Genomic DNA, 17,169 nt, shown 5'->3' with positions numbered 1-17,169 from the left:
GGACAGAGGTAAATTATTGATGTCATTAATTCTCTTTTCTCTTTAGGCAAAGAAGATAAAGCCTTATCTTAAAAATCACTACAAGCCTTCTAGACAAATGGCAAGCGAATTCGTCGATGGAATCATCGCTACCGAGTTCGTGAGATAGCAACGCTGAATGTCTCATTTTTTCTCCCGGATTCGCTAGCGATGCGGTTCTAGGATGGCCAGGGTTCGGTACCAAGAGGGTAAAAACCCTTAAATCCTACAAAAAAAGTGCGTCTAAACAATTCTTTTCTTGCCAGTTTTGGTTAAACTACTTTCTAAACTGGTAAATAAATAAAATAGTGATCTTATATGGCTTTAGCTGAATGTAGGTATTTTTTTTATCTTTTTGTAAAAGGACAAGCAAAGAAAACGAAGCCTATACAGCCTAGTTTTTGGTTTGGAGAAGGGATTGCTAGTAATGGGGACTACCAGCCCCGTTGCTAGTAATATACCCTGTCAGGCTAAACTCCCTGCGGTCCCCCTTAGAAATCATTGTTCGGAATCGACCACGATGGGCGAATTGACCTGCCTTTTCATCTTTACTTATTCCTCATTGGTACCCCGACAGCGTAAATCGTTTTTTTAATGGGTGAAAATGAAATAATGACAGCGTGTGCTGTTGGTATACAATGGCGGGCCACCTGTCAGGGTCGATAGATGAAGATGATGGTCAATTGGGCCATATGACGAAGCTATTTTTTTCTATACGACTTAGAATGGCTAACAAGCTGACGGCCCACTTGATGGAAATTGGTAACCGTCGCCTATAGACATGAGCAGTCAACAATGATTAACCACGATGGTTTCCGGGGAGAGCCATGTGGAGGTCGACTAGATAGAGTATGTTGCTAGCAACAGGACATTTAGATCGTATTACCACCTATTCAAAAAGTTTTGATTTATGAGAGGGTGAGATGGACAAAAATAAAACAATAAAGAGACGGTATAAGTTATATTTAATTTACAAAATTGCAATAGTTATCACTCTCAGGTATTAACAATACAACATACAACTTGACACAAACTTAATTAGGCAAAAGAATAAAATATACATACATATCCATACCAGACTCTCTTTCAAGAGAGCGATGCATGTTTTAAACTTTTGAGCACCATTTGTCTGTCCATACGTTTGAACAGTTCACTAACAAATTTTACACACCTCTGCATACGACTGCCAATTACAGGAACATTCTCCTGTCCGCCAAAATACAACATTGAATTTTTTGCATTCTTGCATAATAAGTTCTGTCGTGAACGAGTGACACAATAGCAATTGTAAAATTGTAATAAATATTTTCGTTTATACAAAGTTCATAATTAAAGGGCACGCACGTACAGCTTTGTCTTGATACAATAATAAAAAGTAACAAACCTGGGGGCCTACCATGACATGTAATTCCGAAGTTTCGGACTCAATTTCGTGTTTTCGTTCATACCTAAATCGGCCCAGTAAATGGAGCTTAACATTTCGTTAGTCATAAATCCTATCATAAAAGTCCAAAGGAATAATATTGGGGGGGGGGGGGGAAGAGATTGTTAATAATGGAGACTGAGGACCCAATTGCTAGCAATATACCCGAACAGGTCGACCTCCACATGGTCCCCCCTGGAAACCATCGTGCTAAATTCCAAGTGTAAGTTTCAAGTAACACGATGGGCTAACTGACCTGTCTTTTCATCCTCACCTATCATCACTCACTGGTGCCCCACCAGTGTATAGCGATAGCGCAGACAGGGTTACTATTACATCATCACCCATTAAAAAAAAAAGAATAATAATTTTAATGTTTTTAAACGGTAAGTATTATATAATTTTAACAATAAATTTGGGTTATGTTAGGCTCCGAAATTTCGGAAAACATTTCATGGTAGGCCCTCTGTTTATACGTGTAAAATTAATATGTTGCAGTCAAAACTCTTAACCAGTCAAAGTACTATTGACTAGTAAAATCAGTAACCAGTCAAAGTACTATTGACTAGTAAAATCAATAACAGTTAAAAGTACCTAACCTAACCGCAAATTCGCAGTCAAAAGTACTAATAACCAATAATTTTCAGTCAAAACTACTTTCGACTGGTTAAGAGTTTTGACTGCAACAAATACAACTTTATTGGATTATGTTATATTTAGCATTGTATAAATATAATAGCCAATCATGGATGCACCAGTTGTCAATTATAAACAGAAATCATCTTGTTATGTTGGCACGAATATGTATATGTAAAAGGATGGAAGAACGGTATCGGTATTTAAAAATGTATTTAAACTGTGATCCAATTTTCTATTGACGCTTGAATGGTACATTTGGATATCTAGTAATACGATTACGATAATAATGTGGCGCCCTCTAGTATCAGATATTCAGGTCACCTTTTTTATTAAAAAAAAAAACAGCTATTTTACATTTCTTCTGAAGTACGAGGCAACATAAAAATGATTTTTCCTTAGTCGTGAAAGAAAAAAACATTCATATTTTGTCAAATTAATTTGGCGCTTATGTTGTTTTATGGTTTATAAGAGAGGGGAATTAACATCAGTTTACTCGAGACCATGGTCGGTGTAACCTGGGGGTCTACCATGAAATGAAATTCCGAAATTTCGGGCTCAATTTCGTGTTTTTGTTCATACCTAAATCGACCCTATAAATGGAGCTTAACATTTCATTGTCATAAATCCTACCATAAAAATAAAAAAGGAACGATACTTTAGCATTTTTATTATTTTAAACCGTATGTATCAAGTAATTTTAACATCAAATTTTTGTTTCGTTCGGACCCGAAATTTCGGAAAATATTTCATGGTAGGCACTCTGGTCAAAAAGTCCAGATAATTCGGTTAAATTACTATTGTTTACTTAAATGATCGCGTAAATAAATCCCATTTTTTATAAAACATAAAACTGATTTTTTCAAACAAAAATTAGTTGACACGGGAAATATGAATGTTTTATGAAGTGTTCCAATACATAGGGTTATTTTCCGCACTTATCTATAAAAAAAATAATTACGTTTTGTATTTACATCGACGTAAATTTAGCTAGATAAGTTTCATATCCATATTCAAAAGGTCAGGTGGACTCTGCCCTCTCTAATATCCGAGCGGAACCTTTGCGCAAAACGTTCTCTGGTCATTTCATGCGTTAACATCCCTGAGGACCAATGGTATTACGCGTCTGTACCTTGCAATTACATTGCCATGCTGCACCCGAGCTGAAACATAGCTGCTTCACGACATAAACATGACCGGTATAGATGTATCCATGCAGACTGCTTCCATAGTTACATTTAGTCTCACTAGCCAGGTCTTCCATCTTTTATAAAATATAATATTTCATATAAATATACATTTAATTCAACTTTCCCGCTTTAATATCAAGCATGTACAAAGCAAACTAGATTTATTATTCACAAGGGAATTAAATTATTTGTAAGTGACGAGTATTTACAAGATATGTGTTAAGTGATAGGACTGTGGTACACTGTGAGAGCGAAGCGAATGAAATATAAGAGAATCTATTGTATTTATAAGTAAACTTAGCCCTTCGATGTTTTTTAGCGCGATTTGAATAGCCAACTAAAAATCTTTACTAATATTATAAATGTGAAACTGTTTGTTTGTTACCTCTTGACGTCTTAATACATCAACGAAGTTTGGCATACACATACTACTTGGGATGGATCGAACGTCAATACTATTTATTTATATTTTTTATTCGATAAATAGATGTAAAGGTCTTATAAAATTGATAATTCTTGTTAGGTTATAACAAGCGCAGTGTGTCTGCGCCTATGACAAATTGTTTGCCCATAAGACTGGACCTATACTTGTTTGCCAAATTAAGTAGCATAAGAAATGGATTTTTCTCATGGAAAAAATATGAGAAGCGTATGGTGTTTCCGAGTAGGTGTTATAAGGCAACAAACGAATCGTTCAAGTATAATGTTTTATATATATAACTAAATTATTAATATAAATAAAGATTTTTAAATCCGTAATGATATAAAATGCGAACATTACCAGTCAGTTTGTAAATATTCACATCTGAATTACTACAGAATATTGGAGACATATTTTGAAATTTAAGATTTTTTTTTATACTACTTAGAATGTCAAACAAGCTGACGGCCCACCTGATTTAAAGTGGTAACCGTCGCCTATAGACATGAGCAGTACCATGGACATAACAGAGTATACTGTTTCGCCCATGATACCCCCATGCGTTGCCATTCCTGAGGACTCAGGTGTTATTCCTCTGTACAAAATCTCTACAAAATGGCATGTATAAGTAATTATTAAGAAAAGATTTGCCATAAAACTCATAAAACGCAAAACATCTCGTAAACCTATTTTAACTATTGAAATGGTTTAATATAATAACTACCGGTTTAACATACATTCCTGAGGACTTAGATGTTATTGCTGTGTACCCAGTAAATTCACGAATTACAAATAGATATTGCATACCATTCAATAAACTATTAAATATCAAAGGGGGTGATGACACGCTGACGATGATGACGATTGAATATCATTATACGTTTCAGACGTCACTCACAACAATTGTAAATGTTATTAGATAAATTAAAACAAAGTATAGCATCGCATCGCTCGCGCAGTGTAACCGCGACGTTATAAACAACATATGCACCTAAATGAAAAGGCCACTTCACTGTATTAGACTCTTCAAATACTTAGACTTCTTTTTGAGTATAAAACTAATATCATTTATCATTTCTAGTCGTCCATTCTTCAACTTCTCCTCCACTGGCCTCTGATATTTTTCTAAATCTATCGTTGGGAATTCTTCGTGGAGAGTCGTCTTGAACTCGTACTGAGGCCAATTCTCGAACACATCCACTAGAAGGGTGATGCTGTCCTGGACAGTTTCATTCAGCCTGTTGAGGAGCTCCGATGTTTTGATCTCCTCTGGTGACTGGTTGGTCTTCTTTTTGGACTTCTTAGTGTTCAGCGGCGCTATCAACTCGTTGCACACTCCTAACAGGTACGTGATGATTCCTATAAACTGGAATTAAAGGAACAATATGTAATGTTATATTCCGTTGGTCTCTTCAAGAGGGTTGTGACTCAGAAAGCGTCAGGCATATCTATGGATGTTTTGTATTAAATACAATATCATTTCAAACATTATTGGCCTTTGCTGGACATAGGCCATAAGGAACGGTCCTCAGCTACCTGCATCCATTGACTCCCTGCAATGCCTTTGAGGCTGTCGGTCCATCTAGTGAGGGGTCATCCTACACTGCGTTTGCCCATACGAAGTCGCCATTTAAGAATCTTTATTCCTCATCCGTTGTAAATACAATATAGAATAATAAAATACATAACACATATTTTTATGGTTCCAATAAATACATTTTAATTTTTTTTTAATAACGAAATTTGTATCAGTTGTTTTGAATGAGGGGGGGGGCATATTGGGGGTCATATTGTCAGTAATGCAGACTGCCAGTTCCATTGCTAGCAATATGCCCAACCAGGTTGACCTCCACGTGGTCCCCCTGGAAACCATCGTGCTTAATTCCAGGTGAATCCATTACGGTAAATTAACTGGCCTGCCTTTTCATTCTCGCTTATCATCCATCACTGGTGCCCCGCCAGCGCATACCGTTAGCACAGGTGGGGTTGCCATACCATTATAATCCATTAAAAAAAAATTACCAAATAGACATTTCATACCCTACCAGGTAAATTATTTCTTGTCTTGTATCTCTCAAGTTATACCAAGCTAATATACCTCTAAATAGTTGGACAACTTCTCCAAGTGATCCCGCATGTTCCACGCGCGGTCGCCGCCGGTGGAGGTGGAAGTAGAGGTGGTGGCCGCTCGCAGCTCGCCGGCCGCCTGCCGCAGCAGCTGGGCGCCGCGCTGCAGGCAGCGGTGCGCGTCCTCCACTTCATTCACCGCCAGCGCCCCCACTATGCGCAGCGTCCACGAGTACAACTCCCGGTACGGCACCTCCGAGTTCACGAAGGCTGTTCGTGGAAATACAAATTACACTATACACATTCATTCAAATTCAGCAAAAGACAAATTATTCCAAACCGCAGATCGCACGGATATGTGTGCTATAATACTTATGATTAATTTCTAATTCCTGAGGGGTGGGGGGGATTGCATACCCTAACAACCACAGTTTAAACTTTCAGAGATGTTTTAAGAGGAATGCAGTTGCCCATTCCTCTATCATTAAGTTCCTATAGTCGCCTTTTACAACACTCACAGGATAGGCAAGTTCTGCCATTAGTTGCCACCCTTGGCAACCGCAGTTAGGCTTTTAGAGACGTTTTAAGAGCGACTGCTGCCCATCCCTCGCCCGCCCTTAGTCGCTTTTTACGAAACTCACAGGAAAAGAAGGGGGTGGTCTATTCTCTGCTTGGACCAAACGGGAATGAGCTAAAACCTATTGCATACAATAATTTACATTTTAAATTCAAGAACAAGCTAGAAACTTACCAATAATTCTAGAAGGAAAAGGTCCCGATATACTAATCTTTTCTGGTGCGCTGTATTTTTCTTTACACTTCTCTATTGCAGTGCTAAAGGCCTCTATACACGTTTTAAGTTCCTCGTACTGGGGTTGCTTATTCTCTATCGGTCGACCGTCGGATAACTCGATACACAACGCGATCGCCGATACCAATGCGTCTTTTAATCGTAAATAGTCCATCTCTTGCTCGAATGTTCGCTCTTTTAAATTGGTATCTTGACACTGTGGAGGGTCCCAGTTGAGGATGACATTTAAATCGCGGTTGTCCCTGTGGAAACAATTTCAAGTTTTTAAATGTTAAGTACTAAAGCTTTGGAGGGAAGCATGTTGGAAATTAAGAAACTAAACAAATAAAGAAAGTCTTATAAGACTGGGGACAGATGTAACTGATATTCTCACTAAGATAGATAAAATGAAATGGAGTTGGATGGGTCATATGTTGCTGGGGCCTAATGACATGCAGCAAAATCTTGACTGAATGGTATCCTAGAAACAAACTGGTGAAGAGTTGCAAAAGACAAAAAGTAACGGTAGTCGTTAGAGGAGGCCTTTGCCAAGAGATACACCAAACTTCGAGATATAATAAAAAAACACACATACATATGTAATATTATATGAAAGGAGCTTTGAAATATAAAAGTTATTGTATTGTACTAAAAAAGGAATTACAAAACAATACTACAATATTTGGGAGATTGGGAGAGAGATTTGAGAACAGAAAACACGTTTATTGATAGATATTTTATTGTTACTGTATGATAGACAGTAGCGTGCTTGCGTGTTTGTGTGCGAGCGTGCGCGTACGCGCGTGTACGTACACGGGCGCGGCGGGCGGCGCGGGCGGGCCGGCCCGCGTGTAGCGTGTAGCGTGTAGCGTGTAGCGTGTAGCGTGTAGCGTGTACTTGCACGTGTGTGCGCGGTACGTACGCGGGCGCGGCGGGCAGGCGGCGCGGCGCGGCGGGCGGCGCGGGCGGGCCGGCCCGCGTGTAGCGTGTAGCGTGTAGCGTGTAGCGTGTAGCGTGTAGCGTGTACTTGCACGTGTGTGCGCGGTACGTACGCGGGCGCGGCGGGCAGGCGGCGCGGCGCGGCGGGCGGCGCGGGCGGGCCGGCCCGCGTGTAGCGTGTAGCGTGTAGCGTGTACTTGCACGTGTGTGCGTGGTACGTACGCGGGCGCGGCGGGCAGGCGGCGCGGCGCGGCGGGCGGCGCGGGCGGGCCGGCCCGCGTGTAGCGTGTAGCGTGTAGCGTGTGTGCGCGGTGCGGGCGCGGCGGGCAGGCGGCGCGGCGCGGCGGGCGGCGCGGGCGGGCCGGCCCGCGTGTAGCGTGTAGCACGTGTGTGTGTGCGCGGTACGTACGCGGGCGCGGCGGGCAGGCGGCGCGGCGCGGCGGGCGGCGCGGGCGGGCCGGCCCGCGTGTAGCGTGTAGCGTGTAGCGTGTACTTGCACGTGTGTGCGCGGTACGTACGCGGGCGCGGCGGGCAGGCGGCGCGGCGCGGCGGGCGGCGCGGGCGGGCCGGCCCGCGTGTAGCGTGTAGCGTGTAGCGTGTACTTGCACGTGTGTGCGCGGTACGTACGCGGGCGCGGCGGGCAGGCGGCGCGGCGCGGCGGGCGGCGCGGGCGGGCCGGCCAGCAGCGCCAGCAGCGCTCGCTCGCGCGCCGCGCCCGCGCACCACGCGCAGCGCTCGAGCCGCGCGCTCCACGCCATCAGCTCCACCAGCTTCTCGAAAGTGCCGTACTTGTACGAGTACGTCTGGTGCTCCACGCACTGCGGAAATAGTACATTACTGCAGCGGCCAGCAACTGAGGCATTGATGGACGAACGTGCAAATGTGGGCTGAGGCGTAGCCGAGGCAAACATACGTGAGTCCATCAATGCCTAGTTGTGGCCAAGGCTTGTATAGTACTTTTCTCAAACAATGCGCGGAATACAAAAACACAATTTTACTTTTTAAGTTCAATGACGAATAACGAACAATAATAATGTTTCACGCGCCACAATGTTGCTTTCTTTTTTTCAGTAAACAGCTTTCTATTTGCAAGCCAGTTAGAAATTTAAATAAAACCTTTTATTAGTTACCTCCTTGGTAGCCATGTTTCGAAGTAAAAGGTCATTCCATTTTTAAATTACAGGACAGATATGAGTTTACATAGTAATTTATCTGGCCGCAAAACACGACAGATATGGATTTTCATTGAAACTTTTGCCGGCCGCTGCCCACATGTATCTGGCCAGGACGGCAATTTTGATTTATCTTTAAGAGATTGTCAAAATAATGCTCACATTTCCAAGCTTGTTTGAGAAAAGTAACATTTCATGCTTACACTTGCTATACACATTAATTGTAATAAGTAATATGGGATGCAAAGCAGTCTTAAACACTTAGTCAATTACATGTGTTTTTAATGTTGTAACGCACCGCCTATTTATTTCTCGGTTTGCCCAACGGTTGACTGGTAGAGAACACCATCAGGTGTTAAGTTCGCCAAATGTACATAGAATTTTACTGAGTATTAAAGTTGAAATAAATAATGTAAGAGCAGGGTGTGTGGCACGCACGTCCTTGGCGTGGTGCGCGTGGAAGGCGGCGGTGTCGGCCAGCAGCCGCAGCGCGCGCGCCGGCGCGGCGGCGGGCGGCAGGCGCGCGGCGTGCAGCCAGCCCAGCGACACCAGCTGCACGTGCTTGGTCTCCAGCCGCGCGTACGCGCTGTCCGCGCTCGCCGCGTTGCCTGCGCATTATTTATATACCACACAGGTGACCACCAGTCTAATGCTTGGAGAGGGTGGATTTTTGATAAATGCTAATATACCCTGTCGGGTCGACCTCCACGCGGATCCCCCTGGAAACCATCGTGGTTTCTTCTCATGGAATTCTTCACAATGGGCTGACTGACCTGCTTTTTCATTCTCATCCATCATCTCCCATCGGTGCCCCGCCAGCGTATACCGTTAGCGCAGGCGGGGTCACTATTTCATTATCACCCATTTAAAAAAAAAAAAACAGTCTCATAAAGGGGAATAATGGATTGTTAAAAATGGGGATTAGTAGCCCCATTGTTACTAATGAATCCTATCAAGCCGACCTTCTCGCGCTTTCCCCTATGGGATAAGTCCGCCATTGTATATTTAATCTTTTAATGTTTTCAATGTAAATTATGTACAATAAACATTTTACAATACAATTCCCCATCCAAACTATCTTAGTTCTTATAAAATTTGTCAAAACGCTTGACTGACCTGACCCATCATCACTAACTAGTGCCCCCCCCCCCTCCCCCCGCAGCATATATCGACAACGCAAACAGATTTACCATTCTAAAATTTGTACAAATATAATTTATTTATTTATTTAATGAGAAGACTAGTGTTATGCGAAGTTTATTATGTACTGGACACTTCTACTTCGTCACGATAGGCCAACTGACCTGCTTTATCCTCACCTATCATTCTTCACTGGTGCTCCGCCAGCGTATACCGACAGCGCAGGCGGGGTTACCATTCCATTATCACCCATTAAAAAAAAAAACTTGATGGACTGGTTTTTGTCTTCTGTACAAAACATTCGTGAGTTCATCGACTACGTGCGCTCAATGTTATACGTTTATCTATGACACGCGGATCCATTAACAAAAGAATATACTTAAAGAATAAAAAAAAAAAATTATATGTCAAAATTTTTTATTGTTGAAAATAGAACTGCTCGCCCACGTGACGTGACATAGATATTTCCTTTTAGGAATACTATCACTAGGTTTTAAGTTGGTATACACCCTTCTACAAAACTCTGTATGTCTATACACATGAAATAGTTAAAAAAATATAAACTTACCGAGGAAGTGGTACAGTTTGACCAGCAACAGCTTGGCGTGGAAATTGGCCGGCGAGTTGTGCAGCACCAATTCCAGGAGGCACACCGCCTCCATCACCGGTGCAGAACTCTGCTGCCGCATCGCTGCAGAGACAATTTATATAAATTAAGTGTCCCATAAAAAAATATAATACAAAAGTAGCCCTTGCCTCCTTTTGAAAAATGGCAATAATTTTTGTAACCGTTCTATTGAGAGGGAGGGGATTATTAGTAATGCAGACTACCGGTGCCATTGCTAGCAATATACCATGTCTGATCGATATCCACATGGTCCTCTCTGGGAACCATCATGCTGAATCCCAGGTGTATTTATAACGATGGGCATATTGACCTGCCTTTTCATTCTCACCTGTTATAATACCTCACTGGTGCCCCGCTAGTGCATACCGTTAGTACAGGCGGGGTTGCCATTCCATTATCATCCATTAAAAAATCGTTCTACTGATTTTAATGAAATTTGCAAATATCTATTCTTTGCTGCAACACTTAAGTTGGAGCAAACAATAGACAGATAAAAATAGGAGAGCTTTAATCTTAAGAAAAAATAGAATTGGTAGGTGGCAAAATATGGTTTAGCGGGTCGGTTAAAAAGTTTATACATAGAAACATTATAAATGGAGAAAATAGGGATTTATAGTAATAGAGATTAGCAACACATTGCTAGCAATATACTCTATCAGGTCGACTTCCACACGGCTCTCCTTGGAATCAATCGTAAAAGATTTATTGACAAATTGGTCACCATGAGCCAACTGACCTAATTCCATCCTTAGCTATCACCCCTCAGTGGTGTCCCGCCAGCGTATATCGATAGCGCAGGCGAGGTTATTCCATTATTATTAATTTAAAGTAAGATACATTATCAAATGTGCCTATATGAGAGAGAACGAGATAGCAATATTGGACCTCCTACTCTTTGTCACGCATACGTTAACAGAAAAGAACGCATAAATAGATTCGTTTCACACTTGTTTGGGCAGCAAGAATGTCAAAGTAGCCGAATCTTATGTAGTTAGTTTTGTAAGTTATAATTATCATTGAAATATTTATATACGACTGAGAATTATCATTAAATAAGAGATGAATTGAAAGATATTGCTCACCAATTGACACAAATCTTTTTTTGTATGATAGTGAAAAGAGAATTTTTAATTATATTATAGTTATCATATAATTTTTCGTATTGTATTTCATATAATTTATTACTGGTCAGAAAAACAAGGACTACAATCGTAACGCGAAATATTAAAAATGTAAGTCGTTTTAAAATATGTTACTTTAGGACTGCAACAAATATGTCTTAGTTCTCTAGAGCAGATTTCTCAGTTTCTCTTCTCTTCACTCGAGTCACCAGGGTTCCGCGAAATTATTTATACAATGAAACAATTTCATTCTACACATAAAAAATTAAAGGAAAATATTAAGTGTTATATTTTTAAAATATTTCTAATAAAAGTTTTTGTTATTATTTAAATTAATGTTTTTTATTTACAATCATTTGATATGGGGTTTCATAAAATAAAAAGTATTTGGTGGGCGTTCCGTTATCTTAAAAGTTTAGGAATCTCTGCTGGCGAGTATAAATGTGAATGACCTGCGTAGAAGTAGTGGTGCGCGGCGAGTATCCCGTAGAGGTCGGTGGCGCAGAGCTCGGTGGCGGTGGCGGTGAGCAGGCCGCGCTGCACGGCGCGCACGTAGTGGCGGCGCAGCGTGTCCGCCAGCCGCACGCACGCCGCCGCGTCCAGCGGCGCCGCCGACAGCCGCCACGCGCCGATGCACGACACGTGCCGCTGGATGTCGTCCGTCTGTATTCCATTTTTAAATTTCACATTTAAAAAGGAAATTTTTAACAAGTTCCCAAGACAGAGTAATTTGACATTTTTTAAGAGTCGACACAGCCCTTATGTTGACGAATGTGAAAATAAACACAAAAATATTTATAGTATTGTTTATTTATTGATAATACGAGTATACCTTTGTCCAAAATATCAATAACGATTTATACTATATGACACCCAATTACTTTATTATCGTAAAATTTTGAAAAAACAATGAATTGGTCGAAATTACTTACGGATTATGAATTACGGGCTTGGTAATTAATTCACGAAGATTATAAGGATAGATCACGGTAAACAACTTGAATAAAATCTCTGAGCAGAAAGGGAAATTACAGGCCTTTTTAATGCTCAATCGCTTTAACTCTGCGGCTTTAGGTGTTTGTTTTCTTAATTCATACTCAATAAAACAAAATTTATTTAAAAGTATTAAATAATTTTAATAAATGATTAATTAATTAAGTAATAATTTAATTTAAGTGCAATAAAGAATATATACATAATTTTAAATGCTTTATTTTCTTAATCTTTATTATCCTTGCTAATATTATAAATACGAAATTAAGTTTGTTTGTTTAAAACTTTGTAACTTAACCAATCACTATGAAATTTGGTAAACATGTACTATATGTGATGGAAAAGGATATAGACTTTTTATCTCGATATATCTCGGTTACGCAAATAAAGTCGCGGACAAAAGTTAGTGAAGAAATACAAATAACTCACCGTTTCCGGTTCACTGTTTTCATCAAATCCCAAACACGTGAGGAAGTCCCTGCTGTGTTCCTCCCTCTCTTGTTGTGGTATCATTGCTATATATGGTCTCAAGTCGGGCACAGCACATGGCTTATTGGCAAATACTCTTAAATATTGCACACATAATGCCATCCCGCTGCCTAGCAACGCTGTCGGGTCCCCGTCAACCGATAACCGTTTCCACAACTCCAATCTAGCGAGATACGGCCCTCGTAATCTCCTTCCTGATGAGATACTCTCCACCAACTGGCATATGAATTCGTGGCACTTCTCTGCTGTATCATCAGCTGTGCTTTCACTATCGGAGGTAGGCTCTTTCATTAAATGGAAGACAGAGTCAAAGTATGGTAAATAATAATCCCAGCGGTCTTGATTATCCCATAACAACTCCTTGCAGAGTAAATTAAGCTTACGCCAGTGTCCTAACTTCTTCAAGTACGGTATACAAGCCTGGGCAGTAGATCCTGGCACTAGTTGTCCATACAGAGGACTCTGGACGAACTTCAGAATATCCTCCCATTTTTCTTGGAGCTCTAGAATCATAATATATAGTCGGGCTTCCTGTTCAGCTTCCATTTTTTTATCTGTTATAAAGTTGTCTACCATCCTTTGAGCTAGGGAAAGCAGTATGCCTTTCTTTGCAGTATCATCTGCCGATTTAGCCTGTTGAAATTCTTGATATATAAATTTTAATCATTCAATATTGTACCATAATTACAAAAATTAAATTAACTAATATTATAAATATTAAAGATATTTCAATCTTCTTAATAAATCACACTTAAACAGCTTTTAAGTTTTATTTATTTATTTATATTAAAAATACATCAACAGTGTAAATACAGACATTAATTTTAATTGATATACAGGGATTGTCTTGCATTTACACCAATTACAGATGCACACAACACTTTATAAATTATAAATTTTTAAATTTAATAAAAATCTTGTTATTTAAATAAATTAAGCAGGAATAAAAAGAAAACACATATCTAAAGAGCATCATAAATTTGCTAAGTTTTCTATAATTTCAAAATGTAAGATAAAAAACACCTTAAAGGTTATATACCTGAAGCACAATACTCATAACTGCCCAGAAATAGTATGGGTTCTTTGGTGCAAACTTGTATAGGGCCATGGCTGCTCGTTGCTGCGACCGATGGTCTCCGACCCTGACATATGACATGAACAGGTGGGAGTACAGCTCCTCGCTCGTTGGCTCCACTTTCACTGCGGCTTCGTACAGAGCACACACTTTGTGAACTGTTGGAATGAGTAAAGAAAAAAATTCAAATAAAATACAAAAAAACATATTTCAATAGTTACAGTATTTAAAAAGTTGTAATTATAAATTGAAAAATTCTTGCAATTAATTATTGTAATTTGTTTTTCAGATGTTGTCTTATCTTATTTTTTACATATGGGGTCAGCTAAGCCTTTGCATGTCGACCTATAGAGATCTTTTGTGCTACCTCCTGCCTTATACCATCATTTTCAGATGTTAATAATATATATCTATAATCTATAATATCTTATATAGTTAAAACATATTTACAATGCATTTCCATAGATTTTTAGTTAACTATATATTATAATATGATCAGCTTTATCCATATCTTACGTTCAGATCTGTGGACATAGTAAATATGTTTTCTAACTAATAAACATGTATTATATAAATATATAATCATGATGAAAATATATAATAAACATAGATATATATATATTTGAAATGAAGGATGTAAACTATGTATAAGATTGGCGATTGTAGTCATTTAAGAGCACAAAGGGAGTCTCCTCTACCCTTTATAATCATCATTTTTCACTACATTATATACTAATTTTGAAAATATGAGTCATATATTAATCAAATATCAACATATAACCTAAAGTTTCTCAAAGGGGGTAAATTGGCATTATCCTCCTACTCTGTAAAATGAAGTCGCGGGTGGAGTTAGTGTTTAATAAAATTATTATAATTCACAGATAACCAACAAATGTCATTTGAACTTACATTGCTGGGACTCTCGATACGTTATAGTCATCGCTTGCAGCGTGGTGTCATCGCTAGGCTTCTCTTCAGCCAGTGCATCGAGCACAGCAAACGCCTCCGGCCCCTTACCTAACCTAAAAAGCGCTAGGGCTCTCAATGCCCGAGCCGCTTGCAACGTTGGACTCTTTTTTAGTACTTTTTCAGCTTCCTGGAGCGCTTTCTTATTGTTTCCATTATCCAACCAGTCTGAAAAATAACGAAGTTCCCTTATTTTCGGTGAGAATAGTGCACCTCCGGGGAGGTTGTTTCAAAAAATAGAAAACTCTGACTAAAAGTTTTTACCGTAAATAGGCCGTAGCCGACGCTCCACAATACCGCCATCGTGCATGTGCAGTGGCCGCACCGCCATTTTTCATTTATAAATTGGACTTTTTCTTTGAGTAGTACACGTTTTTGAGACTTTTTAAGCTTTTTCACAGCACGTTTGTTTTGCGATTTTTGTCTTTGGTCAAATTTTAGCTGTAGAAAATTGACAATGACATTGACATCATACTTTGTAGTGTTGCTAGAATGAAATTAAATATTAATTAAGACCGTATAAATAAGAATATCTATTCTCATTCTTAGTCTATCGGTCATAGTTAAAAATATAATACTCTAAAGATGCTTATACGATCGATCGTTGATTGCTTTTTGAGTAGAATTTGAACAAAAAATTTATTCATAGATTTTTTATTAGTAGATAGGTAGCTAAAACGAAATGTAACGAATCATCATCATTTTAGCCTTTATCCGTCCACTGCTGGACATAAGTCTCTTTCATAAATGTAATGAATAAACAATTAAAATTTATACGAATCACAATTAGACCAGAATAACCTCCATTTTAGATTATATAGAGCATCAAGTTGCAAAAACAGGTCAACTTTTTGTTAACAAATTGTCAAATTAGCTAACTCGTTTTTTCAGTGTTCTATATACTTATGCACATAATGTATATATCGTTGATTATTTAATAAATAAAATGAGTCTTTATGAATTAAAAAGACGCAAAAATAGAACAAAATAAACATAGAAATTATAAAGTAAATACTCATAATTATTTATCACACAAGATTGTATGAAAAAGTTGACCCGCTTTTCTAGAAGCTTTTGTATCGAGATACTTTAATTAAGTCTCTCATAAATTTTTTTATTGTAATAATACCAAAAGGCAGCTTTATCAAAGGAACACGAGGTATTTATTAAAGAAAAACCACGTTTTCTTATTGCGTCAATTTCTCTAAAAACTTTGGGAGATTTTCCCTCTAACAGGCGGAAAAATTCAAGACTTCGTTCACGCCGATATAAATATTGTGCTTGCAGGAATAGGAGTCGACACAAAGTTTACTAATAAATAGTACAAAATGAGTTTATGCAACTTAGAATGGCAAACAAGCTGATGGCCCACTTAATGGAAAGTGTTAACCTTCGTTTATAGACATGAGCAGTATCATGGACATAACAGAGTATACTGTTTCGTCCATGATACCTCCCATGCATTGCCATTCCCGAGGACTCAGGTGTTATTCCTTTGTACCCTGTAAATTCATTGCCATACCCCCTCTTCAAACCGAAACACATCCATGCAAACACAACTGCTTCACGGTAGAAACACGAGTACCCAAGCAAACGATTTTTGTACAAAATCTCTCTCTGGTGAAGTAAAACATATAATTTTAATAACAATTGGGAGGATGACTTTTGTATGGTAAAGGATAAGTGAATTTGTCTCATTTACCGTACATCAGTTGTAAAACCTAGGCATGGTAACTTAGAGAAGCATCTTAAAATAGTTCGTAAAACACAAAGTAAATTATTTTTTGAAAAATTAAATAAACCATATTCACAAGATCAGCCAAACAAACAAAAGCTGCATTGATCGTGTCATTTAAAATATTTCGTATATTGGCGAAACATAAGAAACTATTTGAAGACGGATCGGTTGTCAAGGAAGCAGTTATTGAATTGAAGCAAGAGAGACTTTATTTGGAGATTTTAAAAATAAAATAGAGATTATGTCTGCTATTACAGAACTTCTGTTTTCTCGTCCGTCTGTCACATTGTGTGTTGAAGTCGGGAGTCAGGACAAGGCAAATAAACTAAAACATGATATCATGGAATGTATTTGTTTACAGTT

General features: G+C 39.1%; 1 protein-coding gene across 1 annotated transcript; it reads right to left on the bottom strand.

The window, feature by feature from the left end:
* Positions 1–965: 965 nt before the first annotated feature.
* Positions 966–15,515, bottom strand: LOC113515176 (phagocyte signaling-impaired protein). The gene is made up of 11 exons (XM_052896105.1): positions 15,333–15,515; positions 15,012–15,236; positions 14,067–14,260; positions 12,968–13,660; positions 11,998–12,208; positions 10,365–10,487; positions 9,095–9,264; positions 8,112–8,302; positions 6,507–6,808; positions 5,787–6,025; positions 966–5,054 (listed from the first exon to the last, which is right to left on the bottom strand). The coding sequence occupies exons 1-11, from the start codon at positions 15,397–15,399 to the stop codon at positions 4,698–4,700; spliced, it is 2,772 nt and encodes a 923-aa protein (XP_052752065.1). The 5' UTR covers positions 15,400–15,515; the 3' UTR covers positions 966–4,697.
* Between the last annotated feature and the right edge of the window lie 1,654 nt (positions 15,516–17,169).

This window comes from Galleria mellonella, unplaced genomic scaffold (genome assembly GCF_026898425.1).
Source record: "Galleria mellonella isolate WM207_F2 unplaced genomic scaffold, CSIRO_AGI_GalMel_v1 utg312, whole genome shotgun sequence".
NCBI lineage: Eukaryota > Metazoa > Arthropoda > Insecta > Lepidoptera > Pyralidae > Galleria > Galleria mellonella.
Note: the sequence above shows the minus strand (reverse complement) of the source record. Positions and strands in the feature narration are given on the sequence as shown.